The sequence below is a fragment of the Schistocerca americana genome, chromosome 4, assembly GCF_021461395.2.
Source record: "Schistocerca americana isolate TAMUIC-IGC-003095 chromosome 4, iqSchAmer2.1, whole genome shotgun sequence".
In the NCBI taxonomy this organism is placed as follows: domain Eukaryota; kingdom Metazoa; phylum Arthropoda; class Insecta; order Orthoptera; family Acrididae; genus Schistocerca; species Schistocerca americana.
The window spans coordinates 199,231,957-199,253,534 of NC_060122.1; the positions used below are offsets into that span (position 1 = coordinate 199,231,957).

General features: G+C 39.3%; 1 protein-coding gene across 1 annotated transcript in view; it reads right to left on the bottom strand.

Moving 5' to 3' along the window:
* The window catches only part of LOC124612756 (diphosphomevalonate decarboxylase), a 76,117-nt gene that overhangs the window by 13,957 nt on the left and 40,582 nt on the right, over positions 1–21,578 (bottom strand). The window contains exons 6-9 of the mRNA XM_047141149.1: positions 11,964–12,163; positions 9,340–9,462; positions 9,033–9,203; positions 8,784–8,942 (exon numbers count right to left, since the gene is read on the bottom strand). Of these exons, the coding sequence (XP_046997105.1) occupies positions 8,784–8,942; positions 9,033–9,203; positions 9,340–9,462; positions 11,964–12,163 (653 nt within the window). The remainder of the gene's footprint in view (positions 1–8,783; positions 8,943–9,032; positions 9,204–9,339; positions 9,463–11,963; positions 12,164–21,578) is intronic.

Below are 21,578 nucleotides of genomic sequence, written 5' to 3' on the forward strand. Positions count from 1 at the left end.
TTTCTGTTCTGTCTAAAGGAGGGAATTTTGCAATAACTCCATCCAAGATTCCTGTGGAGGACATTATTGCTAATATAGAGGCAGGAATTCGTCAGTTACCATCATATTCTGCTGATGAAATTAGAATGGAAACCTCCAGGATATTACGCAAAGCTAAGCCACCCAGCAGCAATCTGTCTCAAGGGGAAAGGAAGGCATTGCGGGAGATCAATGCAGACAAGAATGTTATTATAGTTGCCGCTGACAAGGGAAATGTTACTGTTTTAATGAATACTGAGGATTATCACAAGAAGATCAGTGATCTCCTGGAACCCAGCACATACAAGAAGTTGAAAAAGGATCCCACAACGAATGTGCTGAATGCCACCAAGCGTCTGATAAAACAGTCTTCAATTCCTACAGAAGTTAAAAAGTATCTTTGTGAAACGGAGGCTTATCCTCCGAGATTATATGGATTACCAAAGATACATAAACCTGATGTTCCTTTGAGACCAATAGTCAGCGCAATTGGAGCTCCTACCCAAGAACTAGCCAGACACCTTGCCTCCTTGTTACAACCTCACATAGGCAAAACTGAGAGTCATATTAAAAACTCTCTACACTTCATTGAGAAATTGAGGGAAATTACTGTCGGTCCTAATGACATACTTGTCAGTTTTGATATAGTGTCTTTGTTCACGATGGTTCCAGTTGATGAAGCTCTCTCCCATATAGCCAATATGTTCCCTACTGATATAGTAGCCTTGTTCCAACACTGTCTATCCTCAACCTATTTTCAGTATAATGGTGAATTTTATGAACAGATCGATGGGGTAGCCATGGGAAGTCCCCTAAGTCCCGCGATTGCGAATTTATTCATGGAATATTTTGAACATCAAGCATTGCAGTCGGCCAAAAAAAGCCCCTCGAAGTGGTATCGGTATGTGGATGATACCTTTGTAATATGGAATCATGAGGAAGAAGACTTGAATGATTTTCTGGTACACTTAAATAGCATCAACCCAAAGATTAAATTTACTATGGAGAAGGAGAAGAATGGACAACTTAACTTCTTGGATGTATCAGTTATCAAACGGGCGGATGGGACCTTAGGCCACAAGGTCTACAGGAAAGGTACACATACCGATCGCTACCTCCATAAGAACTCAAACCACCACCCTAGGCAAAAGAGGGGGGTCATAAAAACACTAGTGGATAGGGCCAATAATATTTGTGAACCAGGCTACTTACAAGAAGAACTAAATCATTTACGAATGGCCTTTGCGAAAAATGGTTATACAAAAAACGAGATTAATCGAGCACTTCACCCAAATAGAAAAATACCTAAAAATAGGAGACAGCAACAACCATCAGCTGGAAAAGTATTTCTTCCGTTCATCCATAATATCACGAAAGTGAATGCCTAAGATCAACAAAAGATGCTCGTCACCCCCTAGCCACCCCAGGGGTGTATAAAATTCCGTGTAGTTGCGGCAGGGTTTACATAGGAACTACCAAAAGAAGCATCAATACACGGTTGACGGAGCACAAAAGAAACTGTCGCTTGGGACATATCGACAAATCGGCAGTAGCGGAACATGTTTTTAAGGATGGAGATCACGACATAAAATTTGGTGAAACAAGCGTGCTAGCGAGGACGTCGCACTATTATACACGTATGTATAGAGAGGCAATTGAAATCCACAAACATCAATACAATTTTAATCGTAAAGAAAAAGGATTAAAATTGGATAAGATATGGCGGTCGACGTTGCATCAATCACGTGACAATCGATTGCCTGCAATCGAGAGAACAGACGATAGCCAGAGATAGCTGCACATCGACGCCATGTGACGTGTGGTGGCGCCCCCTACGATCTCTATATAAGCGGCGGCCCCAGCTCCTAGCAGCCAGTCGTCGACTCACCTCGGAAGATGTTCTCCGCAGTTGAGAACGAAACGTCAGGGAGAAGAAGTTCTACAGATCGACCACGGCAACTTAGCCCGGAAGAGTTTACTGATAACTATCCAGAGTTACCTTGAGTGGAATGACTACATAAAACAAATAGTAGGAATATAAGAAGCCAGACCGAGACTCATAGGAAAATTCTTCAGGTAATGTAACTCTTACACAAAAGATGTTGCTTACAAGATGTCTGAGTATTGTTCCTCAGTCTGGGACCCTTACCAGGTAGGACTTATAGAAGAGACAGAGAAGATTCAACAAAGGGTGGTGCAATTTGTCACAGGATCATTTAGTTGGCACATGAGCATTACAGAGGTGCTCAACAAATTCCAGTGGCAGACACTACAAGAGAGGTGGTGTCCATCATGGAGAAGTTTGCTATTGGAACCTTGAGAGAGCATATTCTGGGAAGAGTCAAACAGAAGTACCCTCCACCATACATTTTCTGGTGGCTTCCAGAGTATTGATGTAGATGTTAGTATTTGTATGCTAAAATCTGCATCTATCGCATTTTCATTTTACTTTACATGACATACCTGCAGAACTGGAACAAAAGTCTCATATGTTATTAAGTCATGCTCTCCATTTACGCAAACAATATTATATTCTCTCTGGTACTAGCAGCAGGAAACCAGGCACTTGACCTGTACACTCTTTGTGTTAATCTACATGCATGCATAGGCATGCTATCCTGTTGTTGTTGTTGTTGTGGTCTTCAGTTCTGGGACTGGTTTGATGCAGCTCTCCATGCTACTCTGTCCTGTGCAAGCTCCTTCATCTCCCAATACCTACTGCAACCTACATCCTTCTAAATCTGCTTAGTGTATTCATCTCTTGGTCACCCTCTACGATTTTTACCCTCCACACTGCCCTCCAATGCTAAATTTGTGATCCCTTGATGCCTCAAAACATGTCCTACCAACCAATCCCTTCTTCTAGTCAAGTTGTGCCACAAACTTCTCCCCAATCCTATTCAATACCTCCTCATTAGTTACGTGATCTACCCACCTAATCTTCAACATTCTTCTGTAGCACCACATCTCGAAAGCTTCTTTTCTCTTCTTGTCCAAACTATTTATCGTCCATGTTTCACTTCCATACATGGCTACACTCCATACAAATACTTTCAGAAACGACTTCCAGACACTCAAATCTATACTCTATGTTAACAAATTTCTCTTCTTCAGAAACGCTTTTCTTGCCACTGCCAGTCTACATTTTATATCCTCTCTACTTCGACCATCATCAGTTATTTTTGCTCCCCAAATAGCAAAACTCCTTTACTATTTTAAGTGTTTCATTTCCTAATCTAATTCCCTCAGCATCACCCGACTTAATTCAACTACATTCCTCATTTTGCTTTTGTTGATGTTCATCTTATATCCTCCTTTCAAGACACTGTCCATTCCGTTCAACTGCTCTTCCAAGTCCTTTGCTGTCTCTGACAGAATTACAATGTCATTGGTGAACCTCAAAGTTTTTATTTCTTCTCCTTGGATTTTAATACCTACTCCAAATTTTTCTTTTGTTTCCTTTACTGCTTGCTCAATATACAGATTGAATAACATTGGGGAGAGGCTACAACCCTGTCTCACTCCCTTCCCAACCACTGCTTCCCTTTCATGCCCCTCGACTCTTATAACTGCCATCTGGTTTCTGTACAAATTGTAAATAGCCTTTCTCTCCCTGTATTTTACCCCTGCCACCTTTAGAATTTGAAAGAGAGTATTCCAGTCGACATTGTCAAAAGCTTTCTCTAAGTTTACAAATGCTAGAAATGTAGGTTTGCCTTTCCTTAATCTTTCTTCTAAGATAAGTCGTAAGGTCAGTATTGCCTCACGTGTTCCAACATTTCTACGGAATCCAAACTGATCTTCCCCAAGGTCGGCTTCTACCAATTTTTCCTATCTTATCATTATGACCTAACAAGTGATGGAAACTATATACAAAAGGAAGGAAGTAAGTGGCAGCATTACTACTATTACATACTCGGTCATATTGACTGGGAACATAATTCATTACATACTCCTAACACATACTTCATTCTCACAACATGTCAGTAAACACATATAATACATCAGCTTCATATTCTTCACGACACTTCACAATGAACTTCAATGTTTTAATTCCCAACTATCTCTCATTCCGAGAATCTACAAGTAGATCAATGGCCCCACTTCACTGAACTCTCCGATACCATGTACTTACTATCTGTGTCACACTCCTTTTCAGCTACTCTCGTGTATCCATGATGTACCTTTGAAAAATTTTGTACCAGTTTTCCTAGTACTTGCTATCTTCTCCCATAACAGCCAATACCTACAGACGGTGGCAAATTTACTGTTGTTATGTTCACTGTATCCCAAAAGCCCTGGAGCAATTAAACTGATGTCATCAGGGCTGATGGCTTGTGTCGCATCTGTGTGGTGTCTCAGTGTATTGCTCAGGCAGGAAATCTAATCCCATGGTGACTGTCGGACCATGCTCTACTTGGTCTGTGCTGCCTTGTTATCTGCTGTTCTCTACCTTACATCTGGGGAACTAAATCACATTCACTAACTACCAAACTATTGTGTCTCATAATACACACTTTACTTATTATTCCAGTAATCAATGTTTCCTACTGAACTAAACCCTCTAAGCCATACATTCCATATGACATATGACATATTATGACATAGTCTGATATAAAACCTCCTACAATTTGTTATCTAAACGTTTCTATTTACAGTATTCACTCTATTTTACAAAATTCTTATACAGAAGAAAAACTTACAGTCATTTTGGCATATTTCTAAGTCCTATAAGAACCCATGGTTTCCCACATCTGAACCAAGCTCACTTCTGGAACTGGCTTGGAGTAAGAGTAATCCACTAAATTACAGGCCCATATCATTAATGTTGATATGCAGCAGGATTTTGGAGCATATATCATGTTTGAACATTATGAATTACCTAGAAGACAATGTAACTAGAAGAGAATGGTCTATTCACACACAGTCAACCCAGATTTAGAAAACATCGTTCTTGTAAAACACAACTAGCTCTTTATACACATGAAGTGTTGAGTGCTATCGACAAGGAATTCCAAATTGGTTTTGTATTTATAGATTTCCAGAAGCCTTTTTACACTGTACCACACAAGTGGCTTTTAGTGAAATTGCATGCTTATGGAATGTCATCTCAGTTATGTGACTGGTTTCGTGATTTCTTGTCAGACAGGTCACAGTTCATAGTAACTGACAGAAAGTCACTGAGTAATACAGAAGTGATTTCTGGCATTCCCCAGGAGTGTTACAGGGCCTCTGCTGTTCGTTATATGTATAAATGACTTAGGAGTCAATCTGAGCAGCCGTCTTAGGTTGTTTGCAGATGATTCTGTTGTTTATCGTCCAGTAAAGTCACCAGGTATCTGTGTGGTGCAAAAATTGGCAATTGACCCTAAATAATGAAAAGTGTGAGGTCATCCACATGAATGCTAAAAGGAATCCGTTAATCTATGGTTACACAATAAATCAGTGAAATCTGAAGGCCGTAAATTCAACTAAGCACCTAAAAATTACATTTACAAACAACTTAAATTGAAAAGAACACACAGAAAATGTTGTGGGGAAGGCAAACCAAAGAATGCATTTTATTGGCAGAAAACTTAGAAAAAGCGATTGATCTACTAACGAGACTGACTATACTACGCTAGTCTGTCCTCTTTTGGAGTACTGCTGAGTGATGTGCGATCCTTACCAGATAGAACTGACAGAGTACATCAAGAAAGTTCAAAGAAGAACAGCATGTTTTGTATTATTACAAAATAGGGGAGAAAGTGTCATGGATATGATGCAGGATTTGGGATGGACACTGATAAAACAAAGGCATTTTTCATTGTGGCGGAATCTCCTCAGGAAATTTCAATCACTAACACTCTCCTCTAAATGCAAAAATATTTCATTACCTACGTAGGAAGAAACAATCATCACAATAAAATAAGGGAAATTAGAGCTAGGATGGACGGAAACCAAATTGGGAGAAGCAAGTACATGCTGACCAATATGCCAGAGATCAATGAAAGAGGAGGATACTAGAAAAAGGATAGTGTGTGACCAGTGGAGCAGACAAGAGAAGAGGATTGCTGAATATCTTGGAAAATGGGTGGGAGAGAAGAATGGGAAAGGATGAAGAGGTCTTGGGAGGAGAAGAAAAAAAAATCCATGAACAGTATATGAATTCATGGTTTTGCCATTGAGCTTGTGCTCAGTTTTATCTCAGCTTTGTTTTTCTGACAGTGCTAGCTGTACATTACAAATCATGCACCAGAGTATGGGTAGGTTTATTTACAAAGAGTTGGCCAAGATACACCCTATGTACAGGTCTATTACAAATGATTGAAGCGATTTCATAAATTCACTGTAGCTCCATTCATTGACATATGGTCACGACACGCTACAGATACGTAGAAAAACTCATAAAGTTTTGTTCGGCTGAAGGCGCACTTCAGGTTTCTGCCACCAGAGCACTCGAGAGCGCAGTGAGACAAAATGGCGACAGGAGCCGAGAAAGCGTATGTCGTGCTCCAAATGCACTCACATCAGTCAGTCATAACAGTGCAACGACACTTCAGGACGAAGTTCAACAAAGATCCACCAACTGCTAACTCCATTCGGCAATGGTATGCGCAGTTTAAAGCTTCTGGATGCCTCTGTAAGGGGAAATCAACGGGTCGGCCTGCAGTGAGCGAAGAAACGGTTGAATGCGTGCAGGCAAGTTTCACGCATAGTGATGTGAAAGATTCAGTGTTTAAACCTCCTCTACCAAGAAACGTGCCAGAACTGCGAGCTCACATCAACAATGCTTTTGAACTCATTGATGGGGACATGCTGCACCGAGTGTGGGAGGAACTTGATTATCGGCTTGATGTCTGCCGAATCACTAAAGGGGCACATATCGAATATTTGTGAATGCCTAAAAAAACTTTTTGCGTTTTTGTATGTGTGTGCAAAGCATTGTGAAAATATCTCAAATAATAAAGTTATTGTAGAGCTGTGAAATCGCTTCAATCATTTGTAATAACCCTGTATAAGTTCGCTAAAAGCAACGGAGAAGCAGCACAACAACACTACGCTGAATTGTTTCCGAAACCACACTAGCACATCACAATCCTGCTGCACCTTGAGGGTTGTTATGATGATCTGTGCTTCATGTTACTTATTTTGGTGATTGAGCATTACAGACTTTTTCATTGTTGTGATTACATTATACCAACAGCCACAGAAGACCACAGCTCCATTATACCTAAATACTCATAAAATATCTACGGACAACTTCAAAAATATTGGTGGTGTCATTCAGGCTCATCCTGCTCATAGTGTGCCTGTTTTTCAGTATAAATCTGGAATGTTTGGAGCAATGTCAGTCAAACACAGTATTGATCTGATTTGCGATCTAGAACTAATTTCCCTTGTGTCAGGTACACGAAAATGAAAATGACCAATATTAGTGTCACATTCATAAATTTCAGTAGATAGGCTAATAAAGCTAAAGTTTTCAAAAATGAAATAATGGAAACTCCAGGTAGTTAAAGTTTGGTTGAGTAGTGTTTCTAGAACTCTGCAGAACCTTCAGGATTTTTTTTTTTTTTTTTAAAAGAAATGAACATAACTTTTTCAGAACAGTCTAGTAGGAATTAAATTAACAAAATTTTGTTCAGCACCCACCAAACTGTCTTTTACATGAAGTGAGATTTCTAATTACTTAAGTACAGAATCTAAACTTGCCACAATATTAAAAGTGCACAAGACTGTACATAAAGAAGGTGCTTGGCAATGTCACTGAAGCAACTAGCTCAAAAGGAGACCGAGGGGGTTGAAACATTTTTTTACACACTAGTGGCACACATTTTGGTGGATCTTCCTTTAAAATTTAATAAATATCTATTTTATATGAGACTTGTGACAGTCATCAACAAGTCAGATGGGCAGGCTATCAAACACTGTCAAATGTATTTCATACTGGAATGTTTTTCCTACTTTCAACTTTATGCTGTGCAATCAGTGATTCCTTCATGTGACTATTTATAGGTATTTTTTTCTTGCCCGTGGAATGGACACTACAACTACAGATTTTAACAAAGTTTAAATTAACTTAAAATCATGCTGAATTTCTAAAAGATTTTACTTTATAATTTGTATACCATGTTTATATATTAAAAACTCTAAAACACAATAGACAGATTTTATTCATTTTACTGTCTAACAGAACATAGGATAAAAAGTTGCTACGTAAACCTGGACAGTGAGCTAGTTAATAATAGAGTAAGTATAATAGCTAGTTCAGATTCACTACAAGGTATACAGTTATTGACGTAGAGGTGAACAGTTGTATAGGATTTAATAGATGACATATTAAGAATGTTGTGGAAGAATTATTCATATCTAGGAGAGGAGCTTGAACACTCTCAAAGAGTTGCAACAATTTAGGTCTCCAGTTAGCCTTGGCTACAATCCCAGGTTCTCACTATTGAGGTGTAGTCCTGCATAACAGAGTCATCTGAAGAAGCATCCAGAATTTTCATATTAGCATACTAAACACTGTAAGAGACAGATTCATCGAGGACATCACTGTTATTTCAGCTACACCTGTTATATTTCGTACATGCCACAGTATAGGAGGAATTACTTCAGCAGTGGAAAACTAAATGTAGTTGGGTGTAACACAACACTATTAATACTATCTGAGACATCTGCAAACCTTTCTTTTATTTGAAAGACATAATACCAACTATTAAATAATAATTGCTACATGAAACACAACAGTACTAACATCCAAATGTATCTCCATCACAAACCTGTGGAATAGTGTCCTTGTTGATTGGAATTCCTTTAATGTAGCTGTCTTCTTCTCCAGGAAATGGAAAAATGACACTGAGTAAACCCAAAACTTTTGGGACATCATGCTCTTTCATATACAAACAAGCATTTGGACCCGCATCAAATGTGTATGCAAGCTGTGTGAAAATTCATTAATCAGGAATATTACACACATTTAAACGGAGTGTCATGTGTTCTGCAGAGCAAAAATGACCATGAGTACTTACAGCATTGTGACCTTTTAATTTGTTGTAACAGTGAACAAAATTAACTATGGCATGTGAAACATCATTCATGTAAACTGCTGGTGGAAATGTGTCCAGACAAACTGCATGAAACTGATTGCTGTCTTTCATTGTTATTTCAGCAAATCTCTCAAAGTCCTTATTTAATATAGCCTGAAAAAATAATTTGGTATATTTTTTTAGGTGCTCTCTTGTTGCTAATGAAAATACCAAATTTTAATGTTCCAAATATGGTTGTAACAGCATAAACAAACTAAAAGAGTAAATATTTTGCATTACTGTATCATACCTGTTTGATATCTTGTATCCTTTGTGGGACACAGTGTGAAACACGATATTTTAGCAGTTCACTTGTTTTCACACTCTGTTCCATTCCAATCTTGCTGCTTATCTTTTTGTGTTTTTCATGTACCTGGACAGACATTTTTAGTCAGTTAAATTTCTCATCACTGAGGAGGTGAATGTTTCAATTAGAAAGCATTTTGAAACCATTTTAGAACGTGGATTTTGATGGCAGCAGCAGAAGTGGCTGTAAACAACCAGTCTGACAAGGAATAAAATTCTGAGACTTTTGGAAAATACAAATCATTAGTGCAGAAATCAGCTGCATTTTTTTGAAAAAAAAAAGGATTAATTTTCAGAACACTGTCTTCTATGCTGGGGACAAGCACCTTTCAACAATATTTATTGTGTCATTTTATTGCCTGTTTCACAAATCGAGCCATTTGTGGTTGTGATGATATTGTGGATAACTTTGATATCTTTGTGATTCCACACAAAATATCTTGCAAATTGTATACGCTGGCAAAGATATAGATTCCATCTTCTACATTCATATAAATGCTCTGAAAATGCATGCATGGTATGACATACTTTGATTTCTTTCAGTTCCAATTGTGTATGGAGTGCAGGATGAATGATTGTAAAATGCCTCTGTGCATGCTGAAATTGGTCTAATTTTGTCTTCTCAGTCCCTATGGGAATAATATGTATAGGGGCTGAAGATCATCTCTAGATTCTTCATTAATACTTGTTCTTGAAATTTTGTAAGTTGGCTTTCACAGGATAATTTGTGTCTGTCTTCAAGAGCCTGCAAATTCAGATTTTTCAAATTTTTATGATGCTCTCCTATGAATTAAACAAACCTACGAGCATTCATGCCATCCATAATTCATTCAGTATCCCCTATTGTCTTCTTAGAGGTGTTCAACACTATACTGTCAAGAAATAACCAAGGTATAATCAGATTGAGTAGCTGCACAAATATTATTGGCTTAAAGAATTTTTGATTGATAAAACCCAGTTCATTAGAGCAAGTGTCAAATGTTGAAAAGATATGAAAGTAACATCAATGTATCACAAGGAAGCATAATGTGATGGCTAATGCTTTCAGTATACATGAATGGCTTATCAAGTCAGTGCCTCTCTCAGATTGTTTGATTATGTTATTACTGTGTGCAGACATTACTTTCACTAAATGATTGGAAGGAAATGCAGAACAATCATTTTGATGTACTGAATGACAACTCTCTTTATAGGTGGGCAAGCGCAATATGTGGCTAAAAAATAGACGCAAAAAATAAGAGTATCCAATTACAAGACCAGTAGCAAAATTTTGGAGTCAGTCGCATTGTTTGTATATCTATGAACAGACTGAGACGAGTATGTGAAATCAGTAGCAGGGAAGGTAAGTAGACAACTTAGATTTGTGGGAGTATTCTTGGAAAGTGCAGTATACCCGTAAGGCACAAACATGATCTATTCTAGAATTTGGTTCTGGCATTTGAGGTCCTTATGCAGTAGGCATGACAGCAGATACCAAAATAATGCAGAGATTCGCCTAGGACCATAAGAGGTCAGTACAGCCAATGCAAAAGGCTGACAGAGATGCTCATGGAACATAAATAGAGATCTTTGGAAGAAATGTGGCATTGTTCTTACAAAACCCTGTTGGGTAGATTTATAGAACTGTCATTTGCAGAAAACTGAACAACAGTTCTATTGTCTTCATCATATCGTGAGAGACATGAGAATATAATAGGAGAGATTAGGATGGCTACTAAGACATATGAACAGGGTCCCCCCGGCCCCTCGTACATCGATGAAACAGAACAGAAAGTCACAAGTATTGGTATGAAATACCCTTCACTGTACATTATACAATGGCTTGAGGAATTACTCTTTCCATTGTTTTCAAAAATTTGTGAGAAACTGACCTGCAACAGAATACTGACTCATTTTTCATAACATTATTCGCTAACTGCCTCTCATTTCAATTTTTGTTATGGATCCTCCACAGAGTTTGTGTATATGATCTCTCAAATGAAGTCCTGTAAGACCTGAATAACTTTCCAAAATTCTTTTTCATGATCAAAAATTTTTGGGCCATCATGGCATCCTTCTTGCACTGATGGACTATGCTTTCATAATAGAGTTCACAAGATTATGGCAAACTGCAGTCAGAAAAACCTGTTGTACATTTATAAAAAATAAATTTTAAAAAAGTAAAGCAGTCATCAATCTGAAGATTGTTTTGAACATCTCAGCATTTTACTAGGGAGGATCCTGTTGGAAGTGGTAGTATGCCCTTTCCTTCCGCTGACATTTGAACTGACTTACCCACCCAGTTAAACGGGGACATACATTTCATCATGGATTACAAACCACTGTGGAACTTGGCATTTCTCACATCAATAAACATTTCAATAGTTGAAATAACTGTTAAGTGACAGATAGATGTCTTACGACTGACCACCAACCACACCCAAGACCTTTGCATTTGTAGTGTGGAACTTTACCACTGAGCCACCAAGCCACACTACTTTCTCAAAGAAAATCATATTTGTGTAGACTTACCATAAGCCACCAAGCCAAACTACTTTCTCAAAGAAAATCATGTTTGTGTAGACTTACCACAAGAATTAGAATTCTCATTTCTGGCCAGTGATTAGCTGGAGCTAGCTGAGTTGCCAATGAATCTGAACCATCATCTTGGTCTCCTTTGTTCCACTGCACGAAACCTCCCAGCACACTGCGGCAGGCACTACCTGAGCCTTGACGTGCTATGGCTGATATGTCACCATCAATCTCATAAATTCTGGATAATGCATACACTGAAAAACAGTACTCGTATAAAATTCTGACCTCTCATGTAAAAATCTCAAATACCATATTCTTAATAAAAAAAAATACGGTACAAAATCAAATATTGAAATATTCTGCCATTTCCCTCTACTAAATAGCTAAAATATTTCTGAACAACTAACTACTTATCTGCAGCTTCCTCTGTTTTTTGTATTTTTCCTCATTTGGAATACTACAAACAAACGAGATTGTATGTAAATTTTGAATAGGTTAAGTGTTATTTCATCCAGTGATTGAGACACTCAACAAAAAGTAACTGTGTCAACAGAAACTACAACAATGAAGAGGTTAACACAGTTCCAATGAAATTGAAAAATGAGGACTGAAAAGAATATTACTTTGTTGGTGCTGTGAGCAAAGCTGTTGGAAACACAGCATTAAGTTAAGTGTACAAATTCTATATTTCACAGCAATGCCAATTTAGGTCTTCCATCTCCTTATGACAGACTGCCTAAAAATATGTAAGGTTAACAACACAACACAGATATGATCACAGCACCACCTTAAGCTTTCATTCTGGATCATCCAGACAGTTTTTTTTTCCTTTTAAATATTTGGGCCATATTTTCAATGTCAATTGTGTTCAGCTAAAAGAATCTTATTTAAAAGTCTTTAACAACCCCCTGAAAATAGTCACCACCAAAGAATTTCAGCTGTCTCTTGGAACTAATAATTACTAGTTTTATTTCATCCTTTAAGCAGAAATAATTTCACTACTGGCACACAAATTTCGCATAAAAGCAAAAATACTCTCACAGCATATTTGTAAATGAGTGAAATTTGCTGTCAACAATGTATTTGCAGTTTGAGAGTAATGCAGAATCAGAGATCATTACTATAAGGAAAAATGTTTTGCACTTCCCTCTAGTGAATCTAACTTTGGCACAGGCAGGAGTGAAATGCTCAGTTATAATACTCTTTATCAATTTGCCCAGAAATGAAATGTCTGACAAACAGCAAAAGTGTTGTAAAGCGCAAATTAAAAGCCATTTTTCATTGAAAGTTTCTAAAACATGGAGGAATTTTTCAATTATAAACCTGTAAACGGATAGCATGTAGCCATATAAATAAATATTTTTATAACTTCCTCTGCAATCTTTTGTTCAATTGACAGCATAACATTCATCATGAATATGGTCTGTAGAACATAGAACTAACAAAGTAACTCACAAAACAAGTCACTGGTCCAGTCACTGACACTTCACTATACAGAATAGGTGCTACATCATAATGCAGTACCATATCACGTTTCCTCTCTTCTTCAAGCGCAAAAAATTGTTCTCAGACCAAAAAAAGGAGTTGCCTATCCTGTATGCTTTAAGCAAATTTAATATTTGTCTCTGCTACATCTGTCATGTACCCCTGATTCGCCTAAAGGAATTGCTCAGACACTGAAGCATCACATGTACAAGGCTTTGCCTCCCCAAACAGTGCCAATCACAACAAAGATGACAGATAGCAGGACATGCACCACCTGCGGTCCTCCATGCCAGAGACCTATTTCCTCTGCCATGTCACATGTGCAGAGCTGGATCGGCATGAATTCCTCCATGCCCTGGCTATATAGGGTGACAGAAGCCAACACATTGGCAGTTCACTCCACCAGAGCTCTGAACCAATTCACGTGCCAGCTCTTAGCAGCCCATCAGTCAGAGCCTGGTAGGAAGCCACCGTAGTGAAGTCTAAAACTTTCCAGCAATACCACAAGACATGCCTGTTGCCAAACTATGCTGAACGCTCAACCTCCATCATTATGGATTACCAGTGGCACAGTCTTCATGCCTCACTGTGTTTATTCACTATGTCTTTCAGGCATATGCCTGTTAGTGTCTGAGAAGTTGTATTACCTTTTATTGAGAAGAGTTTTCCTTTGTTATTAAATCTATCTCCTGTGGTTATAATAAACCCTTGTTCTTGCTTACATGTTTTTTTTTTTTTTTTTTTTTTTTTTTTTTTTTTTTTTTTTTTATTTCTTATAAATCATCTCCCCATGGGAGATATAGCAATACTCATTCCATGTAAAAATGGCAGTAATTTCTGGATCAAACTGTAGGTTGGTAAGTGGTGAATTCATGCCAAAAATACGGGTCCAACCACCCAACAGGATCTCACCTGTTTATGCCTGCTCATTTTCCTGCTTGGAGCTCATATACACCTTGTTTTCTTCTTGTTGTCTCAGTGGCTTCCTTTTAACTGAGGTATCATTCGGATGACCACGTAGTAGACCAAAATGCTTTTTGCTCATTCTCTGTTTGCTAGAGCCTGACAACTACATTTGAGATGCTGATAAATGATCAGCACAAAATAATCTCACTTAGTATTGTGCTTTTTGACAAAACATTTGAAGACATAGAGTAGATGGTTATAGGATTGCATGCTCCAAGGGAGCACTAAGTGATATGATATCAGTCCTTTAAGCCCTGGCTCATACTCAAACTTTTCATAGGGCTGCACTCACTTCAACATTACAGGATAATTTTTTTGATCTATGTGTCATGTGGCAGTTGATGATTTGCCAAACTATCAATCACTACCAACATGACTATCACATCAGTGGAAGAAACAGCACACCTCTTGTGTATAGCTTCTTAATACCACATTAAAATAACAATGGGCTCAGTTTCAATACTATAGCAGTGTAGACACAAGATGGGACACAATTGCCGAAATCTGAATGATCACCAACAGCTGAAAGCTCAGCACATGAGTCTGCAATCACAACCTGGCCACTGGGGCCAATAACCAGCATTTTGAGACATTTCAGCAGTGCTTGAAGGGATGTGTATCTGACCTCAACCAAACAAGAACTTCCTTGTCTCACATAAAAGAAGGCATCTGCCCAGGCTGGGCATGTTGACACAGCCAAGTTTCCAATAAGTATCTGCTGTGTGCCAGCTTCCACTGTGAGGTCAACCAGCATTCATCTACCATCATGTCGGGACTTCCTACTGGGATAACCTCCTCTTAGCTGCATTTACCAGGGTCCATCAGCATTTGCTGCCACCTCCAGGTCACCAGTTCTGGATCTGAGCCTGGGTCACTGCCATCCACCATTGGAGCCACACACCTGTCCATTCTGACCACAGTTATGAGAGTGGAAGCACGCTTCCTGAGGTTTAATGGTGCACCACTCACAAGGCCACCTCCGTGCCATATTGATGGAAGTGCTCACACCAGCACCTCCTCGTCTGCTGTCCTTGCCTGGGTAACAAACCTCTGCTGCTGCCTGCTTCCTGTGTACACAGTATCTATGCTGGTCTAACTTAGATGCCAACGCTGGCTGCTTACATCTTTTGTACCAAGCCACTGCTTCCACTAGAGAACAATAGCCCACACCAAGCCTACACACCTTTATAACATTTTTTAACTTCATATAACAATGATGCTGCATGCCTTATGCATCATCTTAAAAGCTACATGCAGAAAAAGGTTGTAAAAAACACTACTGTTGTATATCTGACATAATAAAAAAGTATTGTACAAGGTGTACAACTTTGGTTCCACCATATTTTCCCTAACATTTGAGGCTTTAATGAAACAAATTGGTTCAACATGTATCATTCAAAATATTTTCCATTGCTAACCACTACTTTCTCCCATGTTTCTGGCAGTGTACAAATCCTGTGTCAAAAAAAGTGTTCATCTTTTGAAGGGATCCACAAATCAATCCAATTTGTGACTTCTTCATGAGATCGGAAGCGTTGGTCAGCCAAGCCATGTGCCATTGATCTAAACAGGTGATAGTCAGAGGGAGCAATGTCTGAAGAATATGGTGGGTGGGGCAGGACTTCCCATTTTAACATTTCCAAGTAAGTTTTGACGTCTTTTGCTACTTAGGGTCGAGCATTGTCATGCTGCAAAATCACTTTATCGTGCCTCTTGCTGTATTGCGACCATTTGTCTTTTAATGCTCTGCTCAGATGCATTAATTGCATTCGATAACAAGCACCTGTGATTGTTTCACTTGGTTTTAACACCTCATAGTATATGACACCGAGCTGGTCCCACCAAATGCAGAGCATGATCTTGGAGCCGTGAATATTCGGTTTGGCCGTTGACATGGAAACATGACCGCGAAATCCCCATGATTTTTTCGCATTTAGGGTTATTGTAATGAACCCATTTTTCATCCCCAGTCACAATGCAGTGCAGAAATCTCTTCCGTTTTTGCCTCTGAAGCAAATGTACACAAACACCGTTCAACGTATCTTGGTTTCAGCTCACACGGGACCTAAGTTCCTTCTTTCTGAATCATGCCCATAGCCTTGAGATGTTTTGAAATGGCTTGCTGTGTCATTCTCATTAATCGTGCCAATTATTCTTGAGTTTGATGCAAGTCTTCACTCAGCAATGTCTTCTATTCTGCATCTTGGAAAACATTCTCTCTTCCACCACTATGCCAGTCTACAACATTAAAATCACCATTCCTGAAGCGTTGAAACCACTCACGACACATTCTTTCACTAACAGCATCCTTACCATATGTACTTGAGAGCATTCGATGAGACTCAGCCGCTGTTTTCTTTATATTGAAACAAAACAGTAACACCTCCCACAAATGGCGAGAATTAGGCTCGTAAACTGACATTTTCAATCAAGAACAACCTTATGATGCAGACACAAATCGACTAATGTTTGAATGAGGTTATGTTGACTGAGGTCCAAGCTAACTGCCTGGCATCTGCAATCTGTTTCTTTCGACCGCTACTTACCATTGTCGCCACCTATCAGCAAACAGCGGAAGCAAAGTTGTACACCTTGTACATTGATAGTCAACAACCTAAACTCAGGAGGAAGTCTGCTGTATACAGTAGACAAGAACACAGCCTCACAAGGACATTTCATAATTCCACAATAACCTCTACCTGGCTAATGCATTTTCTGTGAGGGACAGTGGTATGCGTACGTATATTTGACTGCAGCTGAACACTGAGCTCCTTTATCTGCCAACATGTATAACATCCAGATGTCACTGGGTACTGTGGTCTGTTATCATATCCAGCTATGGCTACAGATGTCACTGGGTACTGTGGTCTGTTATCATATCCAGCTATAGCTACAATCTCAACTGTGGCTGTTGACTTGATGGCTATATTAGCTCATGCCAGCTGGAACTGGTAGGATACATTTGTAACATACATTGTTATGACCATATCACTCCTGCCTATGAACAATGATCAAAGCTGCATGGTGATGAGCAAAAAGACTATCGAACTTGGTGTTTGCTCTATTATCTTCTCAATTAATGCACTCCCTCTCATTTACCTTTAATTCTTATGCTACTATCTGGGACCCCCCCATAAACCATGGACCTTGCCGTTGGTGGGGAGGCTTGCGTGCCTCAGCGATACAGATGGCCGTACCGTAGGTGCAACCACAACGGAGGGGTATCTGTTGAGAGGCCAGACAAACATATGGTTCCTGAAGAGGGGCAGCAGCCTTTTCAGTAGTTGCAGGGGCAACAGTCTGGATGATTGACTGATCTGGCCTTGTAACAATAACCAAAACGGCCTTGCTGTGCTGATACTGCGAACGGCTGAAAGCAAGGGGAAACTACAGCTGTAATTTTTCCCAAGGGCATGCAGCTTTACTGTATGGTTAAATTATGATGGCGTCCTCTTGGGTAAAATATTCCGGAGGTAAAATAGTCCCCCATTCGGATCTCCGGGTAGGGACTACTCAAGAGGACGTTGTTATCAGGAGAAAGAAAACTGGCATTCTACGGATCGGAGCGTGGAATGTCAGATCCCTTAATCGAGCAGGTAGGTTAGAAAAATTAAAAAGGGAAATGGACAGGTTAAAGTTAGATATAGTGGGAATTAGTGAAGTTCGGTGGCAGGAGGAACAAGACTTTTGTTCAGGTGAATACAGGGTTATAAATACAAAATCAAATAGGGGTAATGCAGGTGTAGGTTTAATAATGAATAAAAAAATAGGAGTACGGGTAAGCTACTACAAACAGCATAGTGAACACATTATTGTGGCCAAGATAGACACGAAGCCCACGCCTACTACAGTAGTACAAGTTTATATGCCAACTAGCTCTGCAGATGACGAAGAAATTGAAGAAATGTATGATGAAATAAAAGAAATTATTCAGATAGTGAAGGGAGACGAAAATTTAATAGTCATGGGTGACTGGAATTCGAGTGTAGGAAAAGGGAGAGAAGGAAACATAGTAGATGAATATGGATTGGGGATAAGAAATGAAAGAGGAAGCCGTCTGGTAGAATTTTGCACAGAGCACAACTTAATCATAGCTAACACTTGGTTCAAGAATCATAAAAGAAGGTTGTATATGTGAAAGAATCCCGGAGATACTAAAAGGTATCAGATAGATTATATAATGGTAAGACAGAGATTTAGGAACCAGGTTTTAAATTGTAAGACCTTTCCAGGGGCAGATGTAGACTCTGACCACAATCTATTGGTTATGAACTGCAGATTAAAATTGAAGAAACTGCAAAAAGGTGGGAATTTAAGGAGATGGGACCTGGATAAACTGACTAAACCAGAGGTTGTACAGAGTTTCAGGGAGAGCATAAGGGAACAATTGACAGCAGTGGGGGAAAGAAGTACAGTAGAAGAAGAATGGGTAGCTCTGAGGGATGAAGGCAGCAGAGGATCAAGTAGGTAAAAAGACAAGGGCTAGTAGAAATCCTTGAGTAACAGAAGAAATACTGAATTTAATTAATGAAAGGAGAAAATATAAAAATGCAGTAAATGAAGTAGGCATAAAGGAATACATAGTCTCATAAATGAGATTGACAGGAAGTGCAAAGTGGTTAAGCGGAGATGGCTAGGGGACAAATGTAAGGATGTAGAGACATATATCACTGGGGGTAAGATAGATACTGCCTACAGGAAAATTAAAGAGACCTTCGGAGAAAAGAGAACCACTTGTATGAATATCAAGAGCTCAGATGGAAACCCAGTACTAAGCAAAGAAGGGAAAGCAGAAAGGTGGAAGGAGTATATAGTGTCTATATAAGGGCAATCTACTTAAGGACAATATTATGGAAATGGAAGAGGATGTAGATGAAGACGAAATGGGAGATATGATACTGCATGAAGAGTTTGACAGAACACTGAAAGACCTAAGTCAAAACAAGGCCCTGTGGGTAGACAACATTCCATTAGAACTACTGATAGCCTTGGGAGAGCCAGCCCTGACAAAGCTCTACCATCTGGTGAGGAAGATGTATGAGACAGGTGAAGTACCCTCAGACTTCAAGAAGAATATAATAATTCCAATCCCAAAGAAAGCAGGTGTTGACAGATGTGAAAATTACCGAACTATCAGTTTAATAAGTCACAGCTGCAAAATACTAACACGAATTCTTTACAGACGAATGGAAAAACTGGTAAAAGCCGACATCGGGGAAGATCAGTTTGGATTCCGTAGAAATATTGGAACATGTGAGGCAATACTGACTCTACGACTTATCTTAGAAGAAAGAGTAAGGAAAGGCAAACCTATGTTTCTAGCATTTGTAGACTTACAGAAAGCTTTTGACAATGTTGACTGGAATTCTCTTTTTCAAATTCTGAAGGTGGCAGGGGTAAAATACACGGAGTGAAAGGCTATTTACAATTTGAACAAAAACCAGATGGCAGTTATAAGAGTCGAGGGGCATGAAAGGGAAGCAGCAGTTGGGAAGGGAGTGAGACAGGGTTGTAGCCTCTCCCCAATGTTATTCAATCTGTATATTGAGCAAGCAGTAAAGGAAACAAAAGAAAAATTCAGAGTAGGTATTAAAATCTATGGAGAAGAAATAAAAACTTTGAGGTTCGCCGATGACATTGTAATTCTGTCAGAGGCAGCAAAGGATTTGGAAGAGCAGTTGAATGGAATGAACAGTGTCTTGAAAGGAGGATATAAGATGAACATCAACAAAAGCAAAACGAGGATAATGGAATGTAGTCGAATTAAGTCGGGTGATGCTGAGGGAATTAGATTAGGAAATGAGACACTTAAAGTAGTAAAGGAGTTTTGCTATTTGGGGAGCAAAATAACTGATGATGGTCGAAGTAGAGAAGATATAAAATGTAGACTGGCAATGGCAAGGAAAGCGTTTCTGAAGAAGAGAAATTTGTTAACATAGAGTATAGATTTAAGTGTCTGGAAGTCGTTTCTGAAAGTATTTGTATGGAAGTGAAACATGGACAATAAATAGTTTGGACAGGAAGAGAATAGAAACTTTCGAAATGTGGTGCTACAGAAGAATGCTGAAGATTAGATGGGTGGATCACATAACTAATGAGGAGGTATTGAATAGGATTGGGGAGAAGAGGAGTTTGTGGCACAACTTGACGAGAAGAAGGGACAGGTTGGTAGGACATGTTCTGAGGCATCAAGGGATCACAAATTTAGTATTGGAGGGCAGCGTGGAGGGTAAAAATTGTAGAGGGAGACCAAGAGATGAATACATTAAGCAGATTGTGTTGTGTCATTATCAGATGCAAAAGAGGGCCTTAAGGCCCAAATCTGGTCAGGCCAAACAAGCAACAAATATTCTTGTGATACTACTTGCTTGCAGCTCCAGTTTCATTTACTATAAGGCCACCATGACTGCTGGGTTGTAGCCTTGTATCAGTGGAATGTTTTGATGTCAGCTAGAATTTTCAGCACTGTAGCTGCTTCACTGTGTGGTGATTGAAAGCAGTTTATCTCATGCTGCTGCAAGACAATCCAGTGTCTCCAAGAGACAGTCAGAATCCACAACTGTGACTGCTACATCATCTTTCTTCTACATTGTACCTTCGTTAGTCACTGTCCTCACCCGTCCAGCCCCCTCCCTGTTCCCATTCCAGCACTACACAGCCGTCATTTCACCACCACACCCAGTCTTTTAATTTCTTTTACTTTTATTTCTCTCCTTTCCGCTACTTACTCCTCTCCCCCCTCTGCACCTTCTCTCCTACCCTCCGTCTAAATGCCAACACTTCACTGTCCGCCACTCCCACCATACTATCCCTCCCCCTCCCCGCGCCAGCCTCCTCCTTACCCCCACTCAGTCGCCACTCCCATCATACACTGGTGCTGCTGCTCGCAGTGTAGTTTCAGCTCTCTGAGATTGCAGATGTGTGTGCAAGTTGCGCTAGTGTGAGTGTGAGTGTGTGTGTGTGCGCGTGTGTGTATGTGTGTCTACTGCTGACAAAGGCCTTAATGGCTGAAAGCTATGATTGTGTGAATGTTTTTATTGTGCCTATCACGGCTCAGCATCTCTGCTATATCGTGAGTAGCAATTTTCCTTCTCTCGTATTGTTACATTCCATCCTGGATTTTCCAATGTTTGATTTTAACACTGATGAGTGAGACAAAATTTTTAAGTGTACATATTTAGGAAAACCTGAAATGGGAGATACACCTGAATAATGTAA